At 44.1% G+C, this 25,070-nt stretch overlaps 1 protein-coding gene across 1 annotated transcript; it reads left to right on the forward strand.

Annotated features, from left to right (window-relative positions):
• Positions 1 to 221: 221 nt before the first annotated feature.
• Positions 222 to 25,070, forward strand: Irak4 (interleukin 1 receptor associated kinase 4). Its single transcript, XM_051159380.1, has 12 exons — positions 222 to 330; positions 5,584 to 5,751; positions 7,263 to 7,408; positions 9,494 to 9,676; positions 11,517 to 11,677; positions 13,732 to 13,796; positions 15,345 to 15,459; positions 15,855 to 15,964; positions 19,916 to 20,099; positions 20,994 to 21,056; positions 24,751 to 24,909; positions 25,038 to 25,070. Exons 2-12 carry the CDS (start codon positions 5,591 to 5,593, stop codon positions 25,068 to 25,070), a joined length of 1,380 nt encoding a protein of 459 aa, XP_051015337.1. The 5' UTR covers positions 222 to 330; positions 5,584 to 5,590.

The following is a 25,070-nucleotide window of genomic DNA, read 5'->3' on the forward strand; positions in this document are numbered from 1 at the left end:
GCCCAGCCTCCTGCCGACGTTTAAAGGGACAGGCTCCCATTTGTGTAGTTCCTCCCTTGGTTGAGCCGACCCTAAGCACCAAGGGAGAAGCAGGGGGCGGGAAGGGAAGGGCGTGGCCTTCCGGGTTGGCTCCGCCCCTACCCTCTTATCCTCAGCTGACCCCGCGTGCAGTCCCTCAAAGGGATCTGGTGCTCCGCGAACCCGCGTCGCCCTAGTCGCTGAGGATCTGAAGTCGCCTGGTGGACCTGCGTCCTCCGCTCCCGAGTCCTCGCGGGATCGTGGCGGGGCGCCGATCGCCTTGTGCAGGAAGCGAGGAACGTCAGAGAGGAAGTAGGTTGTGTGAGGAAGGCTGATCTGAGGCCAGGATCTAGCCGAAGTCTTCTATCCTAGGCAGGGTTTGCGATCCGGTCGCTTCGCCCCAGAACCAGGCAGGGGGCACCCCCCACCTCAGAGGGGCCGTGGGAGCCCCGCAGTCTCTGCCCACTGGTCCGCTGGAGTCTCGCGCGCGAAGTAGGGAGTGTGGGAAGCTGTGTGTTGGACAGTCCATCGACTGGTGGAGGAAGAGGTAAGGGCAGGACAGGTTGAAGCAAAAAAGGAGCAGAAAAAGCAAAGCCCTAGAGAACAAGAAAGTGTCATTAGCTTTCGGAATGGACACAGTACCTCACCAAAACAGAAGATATAGACAGACAGACAGATAGATCCAAGATGGGATGGGCGGTGGTGGCGCACACCTTTTATCCCAGCAGAGGCAGGTGGGTTCGTGGCCAGCCTGGACTAAGAAGGCTACAACAGAGAAACCTTAAAACCCTGTCTACAAAAACAAAATACTAACAGCAACAAAATCCAACTTTTCCATTTCTGGGGTACTCCTTCAAGATATATGTCAAAGAGCTCAGATTTATTTTATTCTGTTCTCATGCTATACATTTTTGCTTCTTACATGTTCCACACTGACCTGATTTCCCAGGCCAAACTTGTGCCTTTCAGTCTTTTCTTAGTCGTACTGTGGGAAACCTTGGTACTGTCTTCTCACTCTTTACATCAGCACAGACTCCTGTTGACTTCACGGCAGAATACGTCCAACACCGGAAGTCCAGCACCTCTTCATACCTTCCGTGTACATTTTTGGAGCACCGTTGTAGTTGCGCCCTCCTGCTTCTTTGACCTGACTCCCACATCCTGTTGTCCTGGCAACCCCACTTTTGGCTGTCTGCACTCCTCTCGGAACTTCCACTGTCTCTTCATATCTCCCCCCCCCCCCTCTCTCTCTTTTTAAGATTTTATTTATTATGTATGTAGTGCTCTGCCTGCATGTACACCTGCTCGCCAGAAGAGGGCACCAGATCTCACAATAGATGGTTGTGAGCCACCATGTGGTTTCTGGGAATTGAACTCAGGACCTCTGGAAGACCAGCCAGAGCTCTTAACTTCTGAGCCATCTCTCCAGGCCCATCTCTTCATCTCAAGTCAGAAGAAAATCAAGTCAATTCAAAAGCTTTAAGGCCCTGGGAGTTCAGGCCCTCATCTCTAAGTTCGCCTGCTCCTTGCTGCTTGTCAGTTGAGGCTGTTAGGTCTCAAACCCGGGACAAATAGCTAACTGAGGTGCCTGTTAATGTATCAAAGTGGGTGCTGGCTGTCAGGTTCTCCCAGCACCCCAGTCTCTGTATCTGTTACAGGATCCTTGTGGCTGGCATACTCCACCTCCTACCCTGAACGCTCTACCTGGCGCCCGTAGATATTTGTTATGCTTGTTTTTAAATTTTATTTTATTTGGGGTATTGATGCCTTTATCTCTGTTCCACCAACTCTTTAATGCTGGGTATGAGAAAGAAGGTTAGTTGAGACAGGAGGCACAGACCCCTTTACTTCTCCTGGATGTTCAGGGTCAATTAGGTTCTTTGGGGGGCAATACCAATCTCCATCAACAGCAAACTCAGCAAGCAGTCTCCTCTGAACCTCTCTATCTGACTCACCAGTCTCTGGTCTTGCCAAACTGCTACAACCACAGGCCATCACCTCACACTACCTTTGCGCTCCCTCTCTCTCTCTCTCTCTCTCTCTCTCTCTCTCTCTCTCTCTCTCTCTCTCTCTCTGGGCTCTCCTATTTATCTACCTCAGAGTCCTAGACCACGCCCCTCTCTGTGCTGCAGGATGCAGGCCCTGACCAGCTGGCAAAGATCACACCTCATGAGACCATTATCAGCTGTGGACAAATTAAAGCCCATAGTAAAATCCTACACTTGGGATTAAAACAAAAACATATTCACATAACATAACTGAGTTTACAAAGAAACCAAAACTTCCATTACAGATGTTGGGCTAGGCTTCTCTCTCCCTAGCTCCTCTGGTGCTATATAACTCAGCTATTAGCTATGCCAATCTCTTGGCCAGACTCAGCCCAGGCCACCACTCTTAGTAGGTGGATCCTCTCTTGCTCTCTCTCCTTCCCACTCTCTCCTCACATGGCAAGGCCAGTCTGTCTATGTTCACTCTGGATCCCCCCAGATGTCCCTGCCTCTGCACCTGGCTCTGCTCTCCCTCGTATCTATAATAAAGTGTCTCCTCAGCCCCTTAGGAGTAGTCATGTCCTCCCTTTTATTTCTTCTTCTTCTTCCTCCTCCTCTTCCTCTTATTCCTCCTCTTCTTCCTCCTCCTCCTCTTCTTCTTCCTCCTCCTCCTTCTTCAGAAACACTTTCTACATCTGGACCTTCTATGCATTTCCCCCAGAAACTTTACCATCAGATGCCTCACCGATGACCATTCTCATTCCTGTGCCTTTCACCCAGCCCTCATGCGGCCCCTAGTGAGGTACCCCTTTTAAAGTTGCACCCCTTCTCTCTCCATCTAGCACTGTCTTGTTTACTTTTTCTCTTACTGTGATGAAACGCTATAACCAAGGCAACCTTGAGCTTAGGGTTCTAGAGGGATAAGAGCCTACAATAGGCACAGTGGGAGAAGGGGAGTGGCAGCCTGCAGGCAGACAAAATGGATGGGATGGAACAGCAGCAGCACAGAGCTCACATAGGGAACCACAAGCAGGAAGCAGAGAGAGCATCCTGAAAATGGCTCCCCTCCAGTAACACTTCCTCCTCCTCCCAAACAGCCACCAACTAGGAACTGAGTATTCAAATGAGGGAGACTTATGCCGGCCATCTCATTCAAACCACCACAGACACTGCTTAACCTACTGTAAAACGCATCCTTAGCCTGCTACCTTCTTCCTCTATTAGGATAAAACCTCCCCTGTGTTCTTGTCTCCTTTTTGCTCTCTATTCTCTATTAACCCAGGCACCCGGATTACTATCAATCACAAACACGACACTTTGGAGTGAAATAATGTCATTATGTATTTTAGTCTATCCAAAGCATTATAGTTTGCCACTGAAGTAGATAACTGTATAAGAAACATGGATGTTTCCACAGCATCTAAAAGGACTAATTGCAGATGTATCAGGAACAGATGGAGTTGTTGCACGGTGAGAGTCATTAGGAGAGGTTATGTGGAATGTTCTTTGTTTGGGCATAGGGGGAAGTTTGGTAAGTAAAACATTTAAAAGACATGGTTTAAAAAAAAAAAAAATAGAAAGAAAGAAGTGATCAAGAGGAAGAGCCGTAGTGGAAGGAACCAAAAATTCTTACATAGGAGCTTGCTGTGGTTTCTGTCTGGTCCCTGTGTCTTCAGGCGCCATCTCAAGCCAGTTAGGATTTGTTTGCGCTGAAGCATCATTGTTCATAGAGGGCTCAAATCCCATCCTCCGCAGTCAGATCTCGGCTTTTATAATTTTTGGAGGGCTGCAGCAGCCAAGGAATTGAGCTGGTTCTGAAGGATGCTAGGCTGGTCTGAAATGGAGGTTTTTCTGAGATCTGATGGGACAGAGAGGTCGCTAATGATGTGAGGAAGGTTCCAGTCCGGCTGATTGAGTTCTGAGCCTTGGAAACAATGTCTTGAGTGGCAAAAAAAAGGAGGGAGGAGTTGGATGGCCCATCAGTCTCCCCTTCAGAGGTCATCCAACGTGCTACCGGGGGTGGGGGGGGTGGGGGTTGGGAGCACTGATTTCAACTGCTTCAAGGTGACAAAATGGGTAGTGTAGAAGGGGCCAACGATAGGGTGGCTCAGGAGAGGATCTATCCAAGGAGCCACAGTGAAACTTGACAGAAGGCAAAGATCCAAAACAGAATTCAGGAGTCAATAACTGTACAGCCTTGTGGGGAACATTAAGAGGCAAAGTTAATGAGGAAAAGTTGTAATTTCAAAGATGAGTCTCTTTCATTAATTTAATAGATTTGATGCCCGAATATGTTCCCAGTTCTCTTTCTGACAAATGTCTTGCTTTTTTGTAAGTTTCACTTGGAAAATTCCAATGTCAGAATGAAGTTTTCCAGTGTTTGTTTGGGGCAGGGTGAGGGAGATGGATTGGAGGGGGAGGGGGACAGACCATAGAGGGTGATTCGATGCCTTTCTTTTTTTTATTAATTTATTCAGATTACATCTCAATTGTTATCCCCTTGCTTGTCTCTTCCCGTTCCTCCCTCCCTCCCTCTTTCACTCTATTCCCCTCCCCTAGGTCTGTGACAGAAGGGACCTCCTCCCCCACCAAATGGTCACAACCTATCAAGTCTCATTTGGTAGCCTGCCTATTTTTTCTCTGAGAGCCAACCAGGCCTCCCCACCAAGGGGAAGTGGTCAAATATGGGGCACCAGAGTTCATGTCATAGTCAGTCCCCACTCTCCACACAACTGTGGATAATAACCTGTCCATTGGCTAGATCTGAGTAGGGATTCAGTGTTTACTGCATGTATTGACCTTGGTTGGAACAGTAATTTGAGCAAACCTCCCTGGGTCCAGATCCGCCCATCATGATGTTCTTCTTATAGGTTTCTAGGACCCTCTGGATCCTTCTATTTCCCCATTCTCCTATACTTCTCTCACCTAGAGTCCCAATAGGATGTCCTCACAACTATCCCAATCTCCTAATAAGTAAAGATTTTCATGGGACATCTCTTTTGGGCTAGTGTTCAATTATAAGTAAGTATATACCATGTGAGTCTTTCTGGGTTTGGGTTAACTCACTCGGTATGATCATTTCTAGTTCCATCCACTTGCCACAAATTTCAGGATTTCCTTGTTTTTAATCGCTAAGTAGTATTCCACAGTGTAAATGTACCATAGTTTCTTTATCCATACTTTGACTGAGGGACATTTAGGTTGTTTCCATGATCTGGCTATTACGAATAAGGCTGCTATGAACATGGTTGAGCAAATGTCTCTGTTGTGTTGTGGAGCATCTTTCAATAGGAGGTGGGTTGGAGTGAGAGTCTCTCTGAATTCAGATGGTCCGTTGTCAGCATCTCGTGCAGTATAGCAGTGCACGGTGTGTTGCTTCTAGACGTTGTCTTGCAAAGTGTTGATTTTCAAGACAGAGTTTCTTTCTCTGTGTAGCCCTGGCTGCCCTGGAACTCACTCTGTAGACTAGACTGACCTCAAACTCAGAACTCACAGATGCACCTGCTGGGCTCAAAGGCGTGCACCACCACCCAGCTGATCTGTTGTAAAGTTTTAATAAGAATGTTTTATATTTCAGGTAGAAGATGAACAAGCCTTTGACACCGTCAACATATGTACGCAGCCTCAATGTCGGAATCATTAGGAAGCTATCAGATTTTATTGATCCTCAAGAAGGATGGAAGAAATTAGCAGTCGCTATTAAAAAGCCATCTGGTGATGATAGATACAACCAATTTCATATAAGGTAACGTGGTACTTATTTTCCTCTTTTAAATCCTTTCCATCACAAGGGATGCAGGCATGAACACTTTCTGATGCGACAGTGTAGAAGGTGGTTCTCTTTCTTATCATGCAGGTATTGGTAACACTATATAATATTTTGTGTATAGAGTTTTTGCTTAAGTTGACGGCATGTCAGAGCTAACGTTGTGATCTCACAGACGTGGTTTTGAGCTAGAATCAAGCCTCCCGTCTTTGTTTTAGTTCAGTTTGTTGAGCCAAGAAAAGTTTACTCTGCTTCAGGCTTTGCATTTCCAAACTGCAGAGACAGAAGACCATCGTAAGAATCCAATACAGATTTAGAGTCTAAACTGTGAAATGTGTGAGTAAAGATTAGTGCATCCTTCACAGCTCTTCAAAGGACATGATGAGGTTGTCTCTGATAGGTGTGCATTTCTGCACAGAGAATTCTTGGATCTAGGGTTTTCTAACGCCTTCATATAATTCCTCTCTTCTCCTCTCTGCTTGATTTAGTAGAAAATGCAAGTTCAGATGTTAATTTTGTTCTGTATTTTACAGTAAAGGTTAATGTCAAACTTTGTCTTACATAGAAAGAAGAAAGTAAATTCTTCATTTCAAAAAAAAAAAAAATCAATCTGATAAAGACTTTGGAGCCTGGGCTCCCATATTGTCCTTCTGCAAATGTCTGCTCACGTGCAGACAAATATAGCAAAGTACAAAGAAGAAGCTCAGCTTTCAAACTTGAAAACCAATTATTCCAGGATAGCTTGTCAGTATTTCCATTAAAAAATGGCAGTGGGGTTATTGCAATAATTGTTCTAGAGAGAAAGGGTTCTTCTGTACTGATCAGTGCCAAAACACTGTCAGAATGGCAGAAGCTATCAAATTAGCAATATGCACACCAATGAAGACTGGTTCCTACGAGGCTCATCAGAGCCAAAAGCATAAAAGTTTCGTCCATAAATTCTATGTGCATTAAGAGCGAGAAATTTAATGGTTGCAAGTGACAGGGTCTCCTATAGCCAAGGCTGGCCTTGGATAACTGATTCTCCTACCTCCACCACATAAGCAGTGGGACCACAGGTATGCACCAGCATACCCAGCTTGAGAGAGGTACTTGTCTCATGAAGAAATCTGAATCGCATTCCCCTTATCCAAATGGTCAAACTCAGTGCCACCATGTTGTGCCTCTGGGTATGATGTAGCAGGGAAAACACATTACTTCCTGTGTGGTTCCTACCAAAAAATGTTAATCATGACTGAAATTACTCATTAAAAATTAGTCAGGTAAATGTAGACAGTGTGACACAGGCAAGATACCTGGCCTATAGGGCAGGATGCAGAGAGAGAAGGGGAGGGGGCCATTGAAAGGACATCCAGAAGAGCACAGATGTGGTCATATGTACCAATTGGTCACGTGATGCAGTCAGACGAGAATGTGGGAGTGGTGCAGAGGTCGGTGTCTGTTTTCATACGAACCTTCCTTGTGTACTGATTTCGTTCCTTGCTTTTCAGGAGATTCGAGGCCTTACTTCAAACTGGAAAGAGCCCCACTTGTGAACTGCTGTTCGACTGGGGCACCACAAACTGCACAGTTGGTGACCTTGTGGATCTTCTGGTCCAGACTGGGCTGTTTGCCCCAGCCACTCTCCTGCTGCCAGGTAAACAGGTGTGACCAGAGCGTCAACGGCTGGCTGGGGCGATGGATGGCAGAAATACAAGTTTTCTTTTTGCTCTTTCATGTGATGAACAAACCTGACATTTGAGCCCCCTTTGTTCTTTCAGCTCTCCCTGGCTTTTGAACATTCTAGAATCCGGATATCAGGACTATGCTGCTAAAGTGCTAGCCAGTTAGGGATCGAGCCTAACCCCGTCAGAGTCAAGTGGCTTTGTGCCAGGAGGGTTTATTCAGAGGGAGGAAGAGTGTAGCCCATAAGGATTTACTCTTTTGAGCCCTGTCTCCCTCTCGACTCCCAGACTCAGCTCCACCTTGACAGGACGTTCATCATTACACTGCCTCCCACCACGTTCCTCTTTGTCATTCTGCCCCTCATTACCTCACTTCTCTTTCCCCTTAGATACACTAGTGGATCTCAATGTTTACTCTGTAAAAGTCTCTTAGAGTTCTTGATGAAGGTGTAGATTCCTGGACTCCATGCCACACCCACTGAGTTCAAAGTCTAAAATGTTTGTGGTTCTTCCCGTGCGCGCGCGTGTGTGTGTGTGCGCACGCGCATTTGTATGGGTGTGCGCATGTGTGCATATGTGTGTACATGTGTGCATGTGTATACATGCGTGTGCATGTGTGCGTATGTGTGCATGTGTGTGTGCATATGTGTGTGTGTGTATTTGCATGTGTATGTAAGGGCCATGTGTGTACGTGTGCGTGCGTGTGTGCGTGCGTGTGTGTGTGTGTGTGTAGTTGTTTGTTTTTGAGACAGAATTTCATGTAGCCCAGACCCTGATCCTCCTGCCTCCACGTGCAAACTGCAGGGGAATTCAGGTGGGCTCTGCCATGCCAGCTGGTTCTCTCTTCTTAAATAAGTACAGTACCCCTAATCTCCTAATGGCCCTGAACTACTTTTGTAAACACCATCATTCTGTCTATTCGCCTTTATTGTGACCAATAGCTTCTTATCAGGTGTCTCCGTGTGTTTAATGAGGGCCGACATCTGGAAGTTGCATGTGAGTTCCTCTTTGTCTGAGTTAAGGTTTTTATTACTGTGAAGAGACACCATGACCACAGCGACCCTTATAAAGGAAAACATTCCACTGGGGCTGGCTTACAGCTCAGAGGTTTGATCCATTATCATCAGGGTGGGAAGCTTGCCAGTGTAATAATTAAAAATGAAATGCCAGGCACCTGATATTATATGGAGAAGTTTATTATAGGAGCATGGGGGAGCAGGGAAAAGGGGAGGGGCACCCCAGAGAAAAAGAGACAGAGACAGCAAGAGAGGTTAAGAGAGGACGAGTGAGAGGTAAGAAAGGAAGAGGAGAGACAGACAGACAGACAGACAGAGACAGAGACAGAGAGACTGGGCCAGGCTTAGGCATCTGAGATCCCAAAGCCCACTCCCAGTGACATGCTTCCGCCAATAAGGCCACACTTCCTAATAGTGCCACACTCCCTGAAGGAAAGATAAACATGTTTTTTGTTTAGATCACAAGTCGGTGATGAGAAAAAGACTTGTGAGAGAGCAGGTGATGTTTATCCTCTTAGAAGTCGAATCACCATGTGGGGGAGATTGGTTATTAACCAGCTGAAAAACATCCTTGAACAAATTCTGAGAGGAGGTATAAATGTGAGCCAAAAACAAGAGGCGGGGCCTTTGGGGACTTTAGGATAGATTTGGCTGTTCATCGCGCCACTTCGAGACGCTCCTAGAGAGAACCACTCGAGGGAAGGCTTTGGGGCTCTGGGATCTTGCTGAGGTTCTGGGTTCTGGTTGCTCCAGGTTCCAGCAGAAGAAATCCTGCTGATTATGCCAGGAGAATCGTTCCTCGGAACTGATAGCCTTACAGTTTTGTTATTCTTTAATCTCCTTTTCCTATTGTTTAGGTTAGTTGGGTTATAAGTGAAATACTCTCGGTTAATAAGTTCATAATAAAATATATTTGTTAAGAAAATTGGGCCTACACTCTCTATGAGCCTATGGGGACCTTTTTCTTTCAAAACACCACACTGGTTTTTCACAAAAACTCTTTTCTTACACAGAAGCTAATTGTGTCTTCTCGTTCCGTAGATGCAGTTCCCAAAACCGTCAGCAATATACCATCCAGAGAAGCTGCCACAGTGGCACAGACACACAGGACTGGCCACCAAAAGGACAAGGCATCCATAATGCCTATGCCGAAGCCAGAGCAAAGCTACGAGCCACCCGACTCCTCAAGTCCAGACAATAAAAGTTTAGACTTCAGTGATACTCGTACGTAACGTTGCCTATTCCTTTCCACTGGTGGATTTGCCATTACGGGATTTAAAGTAAGCCTCTTTCTCTCTCTGTGCAGTGGGCAGAGGCACATTGGCAGCATCCTTTGATGTTTATTGTTGTTATAAAAAAAGAAAAATCCCAAACGGTTGTTTTTACCAGTGAAGTTTCAGGATCCAGATGCTGGGGTGAAAACCTGCTAGCTCAGAAAGGCAGAGAAAGCACCCAGCTGACTGTAAAAATAACTTTTATTGTCCTGGCTCATTTGTTGTCTGGGAGGCTTACTGCCACTGTCTGATAACCTAGGCCTAGTCTTGGAAGCTTCTAGTCTCCATACATCTAACCTAGGCCTCTGAGATTTACTGCTTAATGAGCTCACCCTTTCTTGTTCTTTCTGAGCTCTGGGCTGGCTGGTTCAACTCAGCTGTTCTGGCTCAAACTCTTCTCCCAGCTGATTTATTCATTTTGGCTTCTCTGCTTGGCCTCAAACTAACTTAGCAATCTGCTCTAATTTTCTGGATTCTTCTCATTTTCTGGCTTGTTCTGCAACCATTCTCTTTATTACTGTCGTGGTAAAACTGCCTCCTCTCTCTGCAAAACTGCCTCTTAAGTAGCTTCCCTTTCCTCTTTCTCCTCCTGAGAGTTGGGTGTATCCTATTCTGTCAAATCTTCTCTGCCACTCAATTAGATATCGCTTTGAAACGTGGTGCTTCCTTCTACAAACTAACTTTACTTACATTGTTTGTGATTCAAGGCATGCACCACCACACCTAGATCTAAACTTTTCTTTACCTGACACTTGCTCTATGCCAGGCTGGCCTTGAACTCAGATCTGCTTGCCTCTGTCTCCTGCATTAAAGGCGTGTTTGTATTCCAGCCAGATCACATAGACCTACAAGGTCTTTGGATGTGATCTCTTGCCAGAACAACCATATTCTGAATTAACATTCCTTTTTACAGCTGACCTCCCTACTCAGCTCACATCCCAAAGATTAATGTCAAAAAGCCCAAAGCCAAAGCTTGCTTGCTAACTCAGCTGACAGCCCAGGAGGAAAAGGCCTGATACCTCACCCAACAGCCCAGCAGGAGAAAAACAAAAGCTGGAAAGCCAAAGAGCTAAAGAGCTCTTTCTTCTCCACGCTGTCTTCAATACACATCTTTAGAAGGCCCTCGTTTCTACTTAAATCTGTCAGCTGGTTACTTGCTCCACTTCTTGACCTAGGATTAACTTTACTAAATCCTGAGTACACAAAGTTCTTGCATTAAAGGTGTGTGGTAGGGCTGAACCACAGCAAACAAGAAACAGATTTTTGTAATTTACAATGAATAGGATCAAATATCCTACAATAGTTTGTTTTCCTTTAAATGTCTTAAGTACCATATTCATTGCATCAGTTACTACTTTTCGGTGACTTGAGGCAATGGGACATGCATACAGTCACACACAATAACAGAAAACAGGCCAGTGTGGTGACGTACACCTGTGCTCCCAACACGTGCAAGGCAGGAACAGGAAGGTAAGGAGTTTGAGGCCAGCTTGGTCTGTATGATGCCCTATCTCAAAACTAACTATATAAATAAAATAATGTTTAAATGTGACTAGAGCCTTGGGGGAGTAGACTGGATTTAGTCAAGTAAGTATTTTGGGTGGGGATAGATGTTTGATACAAAATCACTAAATGTAATTGTCATAATAAAGGTGACACAGTCGGTATTTTATGTATGTGTGTGTGCACCAGAGAGCGTGCTCGTAATCTTCAAAATGAATAAATGTCACAGTTATTAAAGCCACACTCCTTTTCTCAGGCCCCTCTTCCTTGTTTTCTTGATGCTACAGGTTTTCACAGTTTTTCCTTTTATGAACTGAAGAGTATGACAAATAACTTTGATGAGCGGCCCGTGTCTGTCGGGGGCAGCAGAATGGGCGAGGGGGGATTTGGAGTGGTGTACAGAGGCTGCGTGAACAGCACGCCTGTGGCGGTGAAGAAGCTCGGGGCAGTAAGTTGCCTTCCTTCCTCCTGGCAGAACCCCCTGTCAGCTGCCTTCTCGGGACATTCCCAGCTCAACACTTACTCTCTTTGACTGGCCCCATCCTAAGCTCCTACCTCTCTATCATGGGTGAATCTGTTGAGCCTATCCCTAGAAGAGTGTTTATGGACACAGACATAGGATCATGCTTGTGATTGTGATAAATTCACAAGATGAAATTTAGAGACCTTGCACTACGATGCCTTGTATATAATCTAGATGAGAGATAAGATACTAAGGAGACTTTATGTGAGTACTGCCCCACTTAAAAATACAATTTAGAAGCCAGTGAGATGGCTCAGTGGGTAAAGGCGCTTGCCACCAAGCTTGATAACCCGAGTGTTATCCCTGGGGCTCACATGTAGAATAGAATAGACCCCTGCAGTTGTCCTCTGACCTGCACATGTTGAATGGTGTGTGTGGGTGCACACACACATACACACTAAATAAATACATACATATTTTTGAGACAGGGTTTCCCTGGGTAGTCCTGGCAGTCCTGGAACTTACTCCATAGACCAGGGTGGCCTCAAATTCACAGAGATCCTCCTGCCTCTGCCTCCTGAGTGCTGGGATTAAAGACGTGTCTCACCATACCCAGCAAAAATAATGTTTTTAAAATTTTTCATTATGAAAAAAGACTTTCATTGCCTGTCCTTTGTTCCTATTTCTATAAGGGTTTTTACCTTTAATTATTGATTAATTATGCTATCAATCCGTTGTATATCTTAAAAGTGTCAGTGTCCTGCGTGTATATGTAACTTGGGCATTCAGTGTCACTATGTCAAACGTGCTGTCATAGAACTTGACTCTTTTTCTGTTCACATGTGTTTTCATTTTGTTACACAGAATTCTTTTTTAAAATTCCCTATGATGAAGTTTTATATTTCACTTGGTTTCTGCCACAGCCCAGAAAGGGTTATAATTTTTTTTTCCTCTCACTGAAAAAAAAAAAAAAAAAAAAGAAAGAAAAAGAAAAAGAAAGAAAAAAGGAAAAAAAAAAAAAAAGTAGCCCTTGGGCAAATCACTTGTATTTTTAGATGTCAATAAGAAAATAAGACCTATGGGGAGTAAATGTGCTTCTCTATGAATGAGCATCCATGACATGAGAATGTCCATGTCAAAAGACCCCAGAGTCTCAGGCTCATGGGAAGGGTAGGTCCTCCCGCTAGTCTGGATGGATGCTGACAATCCCTTTAGCTAAAACCAGTGTAAAAGGTCCCAATCTCTGTTTCCTCGTCCCAGGTGACTGCAGCCTGCAGCTGCTCCCTACAAACACCTCTACTGAGATTAGCTCACCCGCATCCTAGGTCTTGCTGTGCATAATAAACACACTGAATAGCTGGGTTACTGATATGGCTCCATGTCACCACATGGACCACCTGTGTTACTTATGTCTGTCCATCTGTCCCTGGGTGCTGGGATTACAGGCTGTAATCTCCACAGGGCTCTGTCTGTCCATCTTAATCTCTTATTTGATTGCCAGAAATCAGCCAAGCAGACTGTGGCAAGACGTTATTTTTTACGCAGTTTGTTGCGCTGTGAACCCAGGGCCCTGTGTATGTTAAGCCATCACTTTACCACTGAGCTACATCCCAGACTTCTTTTAATGTCTCACTTGCAGCAAACATCAAGTTCCACTGGCCGCCCTTGAACTCGGTCTGTAAGCCAGGCAGGCCTTGAACTTGAAGTTCCCTAGCCCCAGTCCCACAGGTTTCTGGAACCACAGTCCCACAACACCAGACCTGGTTTACCATGTTGTTTTAAAGAGAGCAAACCAGCTGGACACGGTGGTGTGCGCCTTGAATCCCAGCACTCTGGGGAGGCAGAGGCAGACAGATCTCTGTGAGTTTGAGGCCAGCCTGGTTTACAAAGCAAGTCCAGGAGAGCCAAGGCTACACAGAGAAACCCTGTCTCGGGGCACGGGGAGGCAAATCAGCATGGGACTCTTTCACTGGCCCCTTCCAGCTTAGAAGCCACAAGGTCATTGTACTGTGTTACAGTATATATTTTTATTTTCATAGATGGCTGAAATCAGTACTGAAGAATTAAAGCAACAGTTTGATCAAGAAATTAAAGTAATGGCAAAGTAAGTGTTGATTTTGCAGTGTGGCATGGGCGAGAGCATGGTGTAAGGCGAGGGACCTGGTCTCTCGATAAAGTGCAGATTCAAGTGTGCAAAGATAGAGGGTTGAGACTAGCACTATTGATTCTCCAATTAGGTGATAACAGATTTTCATATGCCTGCAGATGAAAAGCAGTCGGTATTTTAAATCACAACAAAGTTACATAGGACTTGAAGTGTTTTCCATTATCAGGTTTTTTATTCCCAGAATTCCTGACAGATCAGTTGTAGTGATTAAAAAAAAAACAATAAATAAATAAATAAATAAATAAGTAAGTAAAACAAACTCTTTAAAAATCCAAGAATGATGGTACACTCTTGTAATCCCAGTACTTGGGAGACTAAGGTAGGAGGATCGTGAATTCAAGGACAGCCTGTGCTACATTGCAAGTTCCGAGACAGCCTGAGCTATATAGGAAGACTCTGTCTCAAAAATAAATAAATAAATAAATAAATAAAATTATTTATGAAATAGCAGCCCCTCAGACAAGTTTAAATTTAGAGAAAACTAAGGAAATGTGATATGCAAAAGTGTGGAGAATATATTGATGCAAAATGACCTGGTCCAATTTTCTTAGGACTCTAGTAAAATCCTAACATGCTGTGAAGGTTGATGAACCAGAGCAGGAGAGCCACCACCTACTTTATGGATAATAGAAACTCAAGAAACATTAACTACTTGTATTTAAAATATGCAAGTTTGGTGGACACGGAGAGTTTATTGGACACTTCTCAAGAGTATTTCTCACAACAGAAGTCTGATTTTTATACAAGGGCATGAAGAATTATAGACGGCTTGGGATGAGCAATATGAGTAACGGAGCATCTCTCATGTGCCATGCGTGCTTCAGGGCTTCCCCAGTTATTCACTAGCTCTCACAGCATCCATGCTATGTGGTACTGTTACACACTGTGTGCAGGGAAGCCTGAAGCTGAGGTGCCAACATGCCATGCACCACATGTCCAGGAGGTGGCAGCACTGCGCTTTTGGCCGAGGCCTGCGCCTCTTCTTGACTTTTGTTTTCATTTCTCTCATGCATACAAAACGCAAATTGTAGACAAGCCTATGGTTAAAGATCGTAAATAATGAAAGTTAAATGTGACTGAAGATCGTTCCTACAAAGCTGTGCCTTTGGGTCTGTCAGAGTTCTGTTACGTTAGTGGATTCATCCATGTTAACAAGTTTCCAGATCTTGAAAATGCACTGAACAAAGACGGGCATTAGCCTCGTCCTGAACTAACCTGTCTCAGGTTCCATTGATCTGATCGAGCTGGGACTACAGAACTGGGAGAGGTTCGCTTCTGTTGTGGATCAGTGTTACTGAAACCAGAACCGTTTACAGAAAAGAATCAACAATTTCCATGAGCATGTTAGCAGGTTATGAACGTCCGTCATATTGCATACTATTTATACAGGCCAATAGCTCGATATTTCTGCTAAAACTCTTAAATTGGGTGACCCATAGAAATGTTTGCTATGACAGTTTTTGCACGGTACCTCTCTCGTCACAGGTGCCAGCATGAAAACCTGGTAGAGCTACTCGGCTTCTCAAGTGACAGCGATGACCTGTGCTTAGTGTATGCCTACATGCCCAATGGCTCCTTGCTAGACAGGCTGTCCTGCTTGGTAAGACACTTGTAACCAGCTTGACTCGTCTTCTGTCTCTATACTGAGATGCTGACGTTCGCCTTTGGTCAGGATCACTTAAACCACAGAAAACATAATGTTCTCTGGTTCTATAAGATGTAGTTTAAGTGTTGACAGGAACTGCAAATTTAGGATACAAAAGCATCAGCTAAGGCTGGATGTTGAAGACATTACCATGTATTTTTATTTTCAGATAAGGAGTGTAGAACCCATTTAATTTTATTTGAGGTTAATTTTTGCAAGCTTTAAAAATTGTAATCCTAAATTCTTAGGGATACACCCCTTTATTGGTTGACTACAAAAAAAATACTGTTATGTGTTTTTTTTTTTTCTCACCTAAGCCATAGTTTAAAATAAATTTGTTTCTTCGTAAGGACGGTACTCCACCGCTCTCTTGGCACAGGAGATGCACGATTGCTCAGGGCGCAGCTAATGGCATCAGGTTTTTACATGAAAATCATCACATCCATAGAGATATTAAAAGGTAAATCTACTGTGAAGAAGCCTCAAAAGCCATCTTTAGAGAGTAATTTTCTCTCGCTCTTTGCGTGTGTGTCTGGAGTTTCTCCCATCGCTGAGAAGCGCTCTGCACTGGAGATGCCTCCAAGCCCTCTGACCCGCTTTTCCTTGGGGAGATGGGGTTCTCTCTTGATTTCTGGTTCCCCTTTTCTGAGTCACTTTCATCCTCTCCTTTTTTTTTTTTTTTTTCTTCTTTATTAATTCATTCATATTACATCTCAATTGTTATCCCATCCCTTGTATCCTCCCATTCCTACCTCCCTCCCATTTCCCTCTTACTCCCCTCCCCTATGACTGTGACTGAGGGGGACCTCTTCTCCCTGTATATGCTCATAGGGTATCAAGTCTCTTCTTGGTAGCCTGCTATCCTTCCTCTGAGTGCCACCAGGCCTCCCCATCCAGGGGACATGGTCAAATATGGGGCACCAGAGTTCATGTGAATGTCAGCCCCCTCTCTTCACTCATCTGTGGAGAATGTTCTGTCGATTGGCTAGATCTGAGTAGGGGTCCTCTCCATTCTTAAGTTATTTACCTAGTTAAGTGTTTACCTGTATCAACTCTATGCTAGAGATCATACACAATATGGTTAGCAGGTGTAGCTCAAAACAGAGGTCAGCCTCAATGAAACCATCACAAAGTAATAAGAGTTTTAAGTGTGAGTTGTAGTGCTCAGTGTTAGTGTAAAGAAGCTTCATGTGGCATTTGGGTACTAAGTGTGATATCTGGAAGCAGATCTGTCATTTAGGAAACACTTCAAAAAGCCAAGACTAGTGCCTGCATATACAGCTCTGAGAAGGGCCTAGGAAAAGGGGAAACGGATACAATGGAGAAAAATAAGACAGTTCATAAACTAAGGCGTGGAGGACACACAGAGCCACACAGAGGAGGAGAGACTGGTGTAAAAAGAACTTTTATTCACCTATTTCAGTGGTTGTCTTGGAAGCTTACTGCCTCCATCTGCAAACCTAGGCCTAGTTCTAGAAGCTTCCTAGCCTCTGTACAATCTAGAATGTTTTCAGCCTCTGAGAGTTACTGCTGAATAAGCTCACCCTTTCTTGCTCTTACTGAGCTCTGGGCTGGCTGGTTCACACTCCTCTCCCAGCTGACTTATTCAATCTGGCTTCTCTCTCAGCCTGTGAATTGCTCTGCTTGGCCTTAAACTGACTCCAGCCATCTGCTCTAATCTTCTGGTTCCTTCTCAGTCTCTCACTCATTCTGTCTTCACCTGTGTCCAGCTTATTTCTGTCATTCAACATGTCTCCGTAAAACTCTCCAAATTTTCTCCTTCCTCTCTCTCCTCCCTGCCCCTCCCTGCCCCTCCATTGCCCCTTAAGTAGCTTCCCTTTCTCTTCTTGTGAGAATTGGGCATGTCCTCTTCTGTCAAATCTTTCTCTGATTCATCACTTTTTCTGCCACTCAATTAGACATCACTTTCAAACATGGGTGCTTCCTTCTACAAACAAACTTTACCTTCCTTGTTTGGGATTAAAGGCATGTGCCACCACGCCTGGACCTCAGCTTTTCTTTTCCTGAAACTTGCTCTATACCAGGCTGGCCTTGACCTCAGATCTGCTGGCCTCTGTCTCCTGGATCAAAGGTGCATTTGTATTCCAGCTGGATCACAGACCTAGATGGTCTTGGGATGTGAGCTCTTGCTAGAGCAGCCATGTTCCGAATTAACACTCCTCTCCAGGCTGGTTCAGAGAATGGCCACGCTCTGGGTCTTACATGCTGGGATGTTTCTCAGTGTCTTCCAGTCTTCCTATTCTATGCCACACTGTTGTAAACATGTATCGGATGTGCCTGCACATTTTCTCTTCCCGTCTACCCACCAGCATTGCACCTATTTAGACATTTGTTAGCTTTTTTTTCAACTTTACGTCAGACTCTCCTCCTTAGCTATTCACAATCACAGTGCCAGGTTAGGGTCCTAAAAGGCAGGTCTGATAACATCAGCCGCCCATTCTGAAAACTGAATGGTGTCCTGATGCTCAAAGGGAAAGTCCAAATTCCCTATGTGTTCCATGGACAGCTGAGTGATCGTGTACACCGTATATGCTGTGATATCGCCATCTTGGGCATGTGCATCCACTCGCCTGCCACATGTCTTTCTTACCCTGTAGAACCTTCCACCTCTAATACCTCTTTATGACTAACGTGCCTGCGAGCTGCTCTTTAGAACCCTCCTCTGCTCACCTAGACAGAATTGTCCTCTCAGCGTTTTGTACCAAATATTACCCATCATGTAGTCTTCATTGATTTTTAAAAAATGATTCTTATGTCTTACAAATAAGATCTGTGATTTTTTTTTTTCACCTTCATGTTAAGCGTTCAGCTTAAATCCTATAAAGTATAAGGGCTCTCAGTAAGAAAATGTGTTCAAATGGATGGGTGTGATGAATGGAAGATCTTTTAGCTGTGTATAATCTCCTTAAGATTCCAGGGAGTAACTTGGTCATGCTGGCACAGCAGAGGCAGGCTGGTCTCTGTGAGTTCGAGGTCAACCTGGGCTACATAGTGAGTTCCAGGACAGCCTGGGCTACATAGTGAGTTCTAGGACAGCCTGGGCTACATAGTGAGTTCTAGGACAGCCTGGGCTACATGGTGAGTTCTAGGACAGCCTGGGCTACATAGTGAGTTCTAGGACAGCCTGGGCTACATAGTGAGTTCTAGGACAGCCTGGGCTACATAGTGAGTTCTAGGACAGCCTGAGCTACATAGTGAGTTCTAGGACAGCCTGGCCTACATAGTGAGTTCTAGGACAGCCTGGGCTACATAGTGAGTTCTAGGACAGCCTGGGCTACATATATATTTGACTATTCTAGGGAGTAAGGACAGGTGAAAGATCGAAAAACATCAGTGTGTTTCCAAACATATTGAAAAATGAAGGGAAAGGAGTTAAGTCATCCTGACACAGACAGGCAAATCCCGCATGCTCTCACTCATTTCAAGAAACTAATCCCAGAGAACTTTGGAACACAGGAGTGTTCAGTAGGGGCAGGGAGGCCAGGAGACGAGACAGAAGCAGCACCAAACAGGGTTAAGCCATGGCGTCTGAGGCCTCTTCAGCTCAGTGGAACTGTAGGCTAAGATGACGGTGAGGCCTCTCAGTGTGGCTGTGAGAACACAAAATCCCAGCACACAGAAACGGCTAACAGCTGTAGGGCTGACACGCTTCCAAGCCCGATATGACTCTCACACGCTGTGGACGAGACTGAACTCCCGTGATGTACCACATAAGGTACGCAAACAGACCCCGTTAGAAATTGCAATTATTCCCAAAGACCAGTGCTTTTGGCTTATGGATGTAACTCAGTAGTAAAGCTGTTGCCCAGATTGAGTGAAACTCTGTGGTTAGTTGCAAGCATTAAATAAGAGAGAGAGAGAGAGAGTGTGTGTGTGTGTGTGTGTGTGTGTAGCTGTGTGCCTGTGTGTCTGTGTGTATCTGTGTGTCTCTGTGGAATGCTATAATATAGTATAATCATATATATATATTATAATATATTTTTTAAGAAGCTCCTTTGGAAGGCTTTGCAGGCTGTTACTGGTAATAGCTGTCTATGACATACTGAAAATGTGCCTCCCTTAAGAGGAAATTTTATTATGTTGTCATTTCTTTAAACATCTCTCTTCAAGATACAGGAAAAAAAGGAAAACAGTAATTTCTCTCTTGCTATCATCTGAATAATTGACTGATTTAAACACACTTTAGTCTTCTATGCTGCATCTACAAAATGACATACTGTAATGTAACGAACTGCACACACACACTACACACATATATATGTACATACATATGTGTATATATACATATATATGTTGTGTGTGTGTGTATGTGTGTGTGTGTGTAAGTTCCTAAGAACTTCTATGACCTCCTAGGCAAGAAAAATGTTTTCTTCCTTAAATTTTCTTTCAGTGCAAATATCTTACTAGACAAAGACTTTACTGCCAAAATATCTGACTTTGGGCTTGCACGGGCTTCAGCGAAGTTAGCACAGACAGTCATGACCAGCCGAATTGTGGGCACCACAGCTTATATGGCACCCGAAGCTCTCCGAGGAGAGATAACGCCCAAATCTGACATCTACAGCTTTGGTGTGGTAGGTGATTATTCTTTTTACTGTTCGGCGTGTATTTCTTTACAGTGTGTGCGTGTGTGCATGCCACCACATACACATGCCGAGGGCCATACGGTAGCTTTCAGGAGCCAGTTCCACCATGTTGGTTCTAGGGAATCAAATGCAGGTCGCTGGGCTTGGCGGCAAGTTCTCTCCTTGCTTAGCCATCTTCCCAACCCGTGATCATGCCTTTTAAATTGTGAATTAAATTAGAACATGTTAATGCATGGGGTTTTTTTTTAAGCTCCCTTATATAAATATATAAACTATTCACAATTACCTCTAGTCATACCAGAAATTTTATGAGCAATTCCCAACGGGTAAAAGTTTTGAGTTGATTTTCTTTTTAATTACCGCAAGCAAAGATTTTCTTATTATGAATTCAAATGAAGCTTAAAATTGAGTGAGAGCAAAAAGTGAATCATGTCACATGTCAAGGGGTGCTTTTTTTTTTTTTTTTCTCTTTCCTTTTCTGTCATTTTATCATCTAACAGCCAGAGATAGAGAACGGGGTGGGGGGATGGGAGGACTAATGGGGCTTTATCTTCTATCTTAGTTTCCCAAATCGGTTTCATTTATGGAAACTGAACTTTACTCCACCATAAAGTTAAGGCACGGGCTTGTAAAATGTGGCTACTGGTTGGAAAATAAGTTTCTCCTGAGAGCTTGGTAAGCGATAAAAAGACGTGGAGTTCCCAGAAGGCGTATTGAATAGAACTTCTTTGGTACCTATGTCCAGTCATCACCTGGGCTCCAGGCCAGTGCTTAGACAAGAAAGCCTTGTGCTCATGTCCCCGGGCCCAGTCCATATTCCTTTTCATTTCTGCTGCTTGCTATCCTAAGTGTTTTGCTAAACGGACCCTTTTGTCTTCCTAGGTGTTGTTAGAGCTAATAACCGGACTCGCGGCCGTGGATGAAAACCGTGAACCTCAATTACTAGTAACTAATTTATCTCTGTCAGTCTTTTCCTCTTTTGCCTTTGTGGCCTAAGACTTATGTGGATAAATCTCACATATAGACATGGGATTTTCCGACATAAGACTGGCTATCTGGAAGGGCATGGTGAAAGAACATGATGCATATTCCGATCTTCAGTTTGACAGGATGTATTTGTGAAGCCTGAAAAGGTTATTTGTATGTTCTTTGCCTCAGTGTCTTTGTGGACAAAATGAGAAGGAAGCTAGTTCACCCGTAGTTTGTCACTTTCCAGGCGGGGAGAGTGTCTTCGGAGTGTTTACTAACAGAGTGAAAACACTTCCCTCTCGTAATACCATTCATTCCTAGACTTCTAATTTTCATATTGAGCATTTGATTGAGAGCTTAAATATAGATGAGTAACTATAAATGGTAACTAAACTATAGATAAACCATGTCATGCCCTTTAAAGTTTGTGTGTGTGTGAATATATATATATGTGTGTGTGTGTGTGTGTGTGTGTGTATGTGTGTGTGTGTGTGTGTATATATATATATATATATATAGAGAGAGAGAGAGAGAGAGAGAGAGAGATGGCACACATATACATTTATCTTTATATATAAACACATACATGTCATACATTAATGTTTCTCAAAATTAACAACTATGCTCCCTTTATTCTAATTTATTTATATGCCCTAATAGAGCAAATGGGTATAAACTATACAGACAACAGATATATACTTGATCATGTCCCAGAACTAGGATTAGACAATCAGAAGGTGTAATTTTCTTGTTCAGTCTTGGTGCTGGGCTGGAGGGATGGCTCAGCAGGTAAGAGCTTATACGGCTTTTCCAGAGGCCTAAGTTCAGTTCCCAGCTCCAGGGACCGACACCTCTGCCTCCACAGGCCCCTGCATAACTTGTTCTCATACCCACATAGCAACACACACACACACACACACACACACACAAACAGACAATTAAGATAGAATTTCAGAACGACAACTAAAGTTTTAGTTCCAATACCAACTTGAGTAAACTGTAGGGTGTGAGATTGTTACAAAGTCCACCATAAAACAAAGATGTTGGAAATGTAATTTTAAGATGTATATGTAATATATTTTTATTGTGAGAAATTTGGGAGACTGCTCTAATTAATTTAAAAGTATGGCCTAATAAATGTCTATTATTAGGCTAATTATTATTAAGGCAATATTTTCTAACCCACTAACCATCAATGAAAACGCAGACACCTGATGTGTTTTATAACAAGCCTTTACATGGGGCAAGGCAGATATTACCTCCTAAACTTCCTGCAATAACTCCCAGTCTCCATCCCATTCCATCTGCTTCTAATAATTCCTATCAAGCGACCTCCCATCCACAATCCCATAATACTTGCTAATGCTTTTCATCTGGGCCGTATCCTCCATCCACGCCAGCCATGCGCTTCTTACGCCCCCTAACCCACAGCAGCCTCCTTCCTTCTCCTCTTTCTCTCTTTCCTTCTTCCCCGGTCTCTCTGACTGCTTCCTTTCCCAAGATCCTCTCTGCCCCAAAGCTCTGTGAAGCTTAGCCATGCCTGTCCCATTTGCCCTGCTCGGGTGTGTTGGCTTTTTACTGATCAAACAGGACTAAGCGTTTAGGCAAGATTATAAGCATTTCGGGGTATGTGAGTCTGCTCATTTGGGCAGCAACCAGACCAACCCCCAACAATACTCAGATTCTTATAATGGAAAATCAAAAGGTAAAATGTTACGTCAACCAGAAATATAAACGTCTCTAACCTATCAGTTACTGGAGGTCAAGAGAGAAGCTTGAACCAGAGAGGCCATTTTTGAGCCATTAGTAAAAGGACATAGATGAAGTTCAGGGTGGAGATTGGATTAAAGGCATAAGCATTGGAAATACAAAGGCCAGAGAGATGTTCAACACAGCGACACATAAAGGTGCTTCCCCCTAGCGGTGGTCAGCATGTAAAGGTGCTGCCCCTAATCTGACCTGAATTCGGTCTCCTTCATGTCATCCTCTGACCTCCACCGCCCCCCCCCCAAATAAATACATACATAAATAAATGTAAAATTGCTTTCTTATAGGAAGGATGTTGAGGTGCAGGTTGTTGGTATAACTCTTGCCCAGCTTGCACAAGACCCAACACTGGATCCCTAATACCAAAAAAAGCAAAGCCAACAAAGCCCCACAGGACAAGGACAGCAATGTGGGACTGGGCTTCTGTTTCAGGCAAGCTGGCCTATATAAAGGCCTGCCTGCATCTACCTCGTCCCTTCTCCCCTTTAGAATGTGTACAAGTCCTCACTCAGGCTTGACTAAGAATGAAATAAAGGGGCTCTCTGAGTCACAAGAAATCAGGAGACATACCCTTGAGTGTGGTGCGGCTCAAGAGTCCTAAAACTGTAAGTAGCTCAGAGTAGTCACTCTCCGAGTCTTTTACCATAGCATGTGTGCTTTCACAATCCATCTTTTGGGATAGCTTTGGAGTGTTAGCTTCCGCTCCTCACTCATCCTTTCTTTTGATCCGAGTTTCTTTGAGCTACTACAAAATATGCCATGAGCCAGGCGTCTTCAAGTGACAAGAACAAGTCTCTCAGTACAGGCTAGAAGTCTAAAGTCAACGTTTAGTAAGACCATGAGTCCCTCTTGAGGATCCAGGGGGACCATCTCTGCCTCTTACGGACCTGTGGCTTCTGCTGGCTTTGACTTGTGTGTGTGTGTGTGTGTGTGTGTGTGTGTGTGTATACATATATATACACACACACAGACATACACTTGGCATGGAAGTTAAATTATTACCTGGATAACCCAGTGTCTTAAGTTACTGTCTTATTGTTGTGATAAAACACCATGACCCAAGCACACACAAAGAAGAAAGGGAATGGCTTCCGGCTCACACCTTAAACCACAAATTCAAAAGGGACAGTGAACTGGGAGTAGAGTGAGGCCTTAAGCTCCCCCCATCCCCCCTTCCCACCCATGACATACTTCCCCCAGCAAGGCCACACCTCCCAACCCCTCCCCCAAATAACACCACCAATTGAAATGCAAATGAGCCCATGAAGAACACTGCATTCAAACCACTACACCCAAGATGACCTCTCGGGTTCAGAGATCAACAAGACCATTTTTCTGCATGAGGTCGTATGTACAGACTCCAGGACCCAGGACCCAGACATACACAGGTACATGTTTCTGGAGCTGCCACTCAATGGACCACTCAACCCACAGCGTCATCTCCTCCTCACTCATCTCCCGGGCTCCCTGTCTTTCTCTCTCTCTCTCTCTCTCTCTCTCTCTCTCTCTCTCTCTCTCTCTCTCTCTCTCTCATTCATCAGTCTGAGTCCCTGAGGATAAAGACAGGGTGTCTGGATCCAGAAAGTAGAACTGCATTTTCAGAAATGTCTCAAGAAGCTGATGGCCCTGAACAGGCAAATGCTGCCAACAAAGATGCAAGCAGTTAGCTCATCGCAGAAAGACTAGAATTGTAAAGGAGATGGGTAGGAGTGAATGGGAGTAAAACTAGTCAATCTGTCATGTGCATATGTGTGCATTTTCTTATCTAACACTTGTCCTGTACGGCTTCAATTCCTAATGAGGTTATTTAAAAAAAAAAATAGAAAGATGAATTTAAATAATTTATATTATGATTTCTTTCATTTTGAAGATTTTAACCAAGTTTTGATGCCCATTTTTAAAGCTGGATATTAAAGATGAAATTGAAGATGAAGAAAAGACGATTGAAGATTATACTGATGAGAAGATGAATGATGTGGACCCTGCATCCGTTGAAGCTATGTACTCTGCTGCTAGTCAGTGTCTGCAGGAAAAGAAAAACAGGAGGCCGGATATTGCAAAAGTACTCACTTTTATATCCACATATGCAGGGTGGGGGTGGGGGAGGGGCAGGGGTGGCTGTCCTTCACTAAGTATACATTTCATGGCATCTGTGTAACATGGCTCTTTTGTTCTCTTTCTTTCTGAAAGGTTCAACAGCTGCTAGAAGAAACATCTGCTTAA

This window comes from Acomys russatus, chromosome 17, assembly GCF_903995435.1.
Source record: "Acomys russatus chromosome 17, mAcoRus1.1, whole genome shotgun sequence".
In the NCBI taxonomy this organism is placed as follows: domain Eukaryota; kingdom Metazoa; phylum Chordata; class Mammalia; order Rodentia; family Muridae; genus Acomys; species Acomys russatus.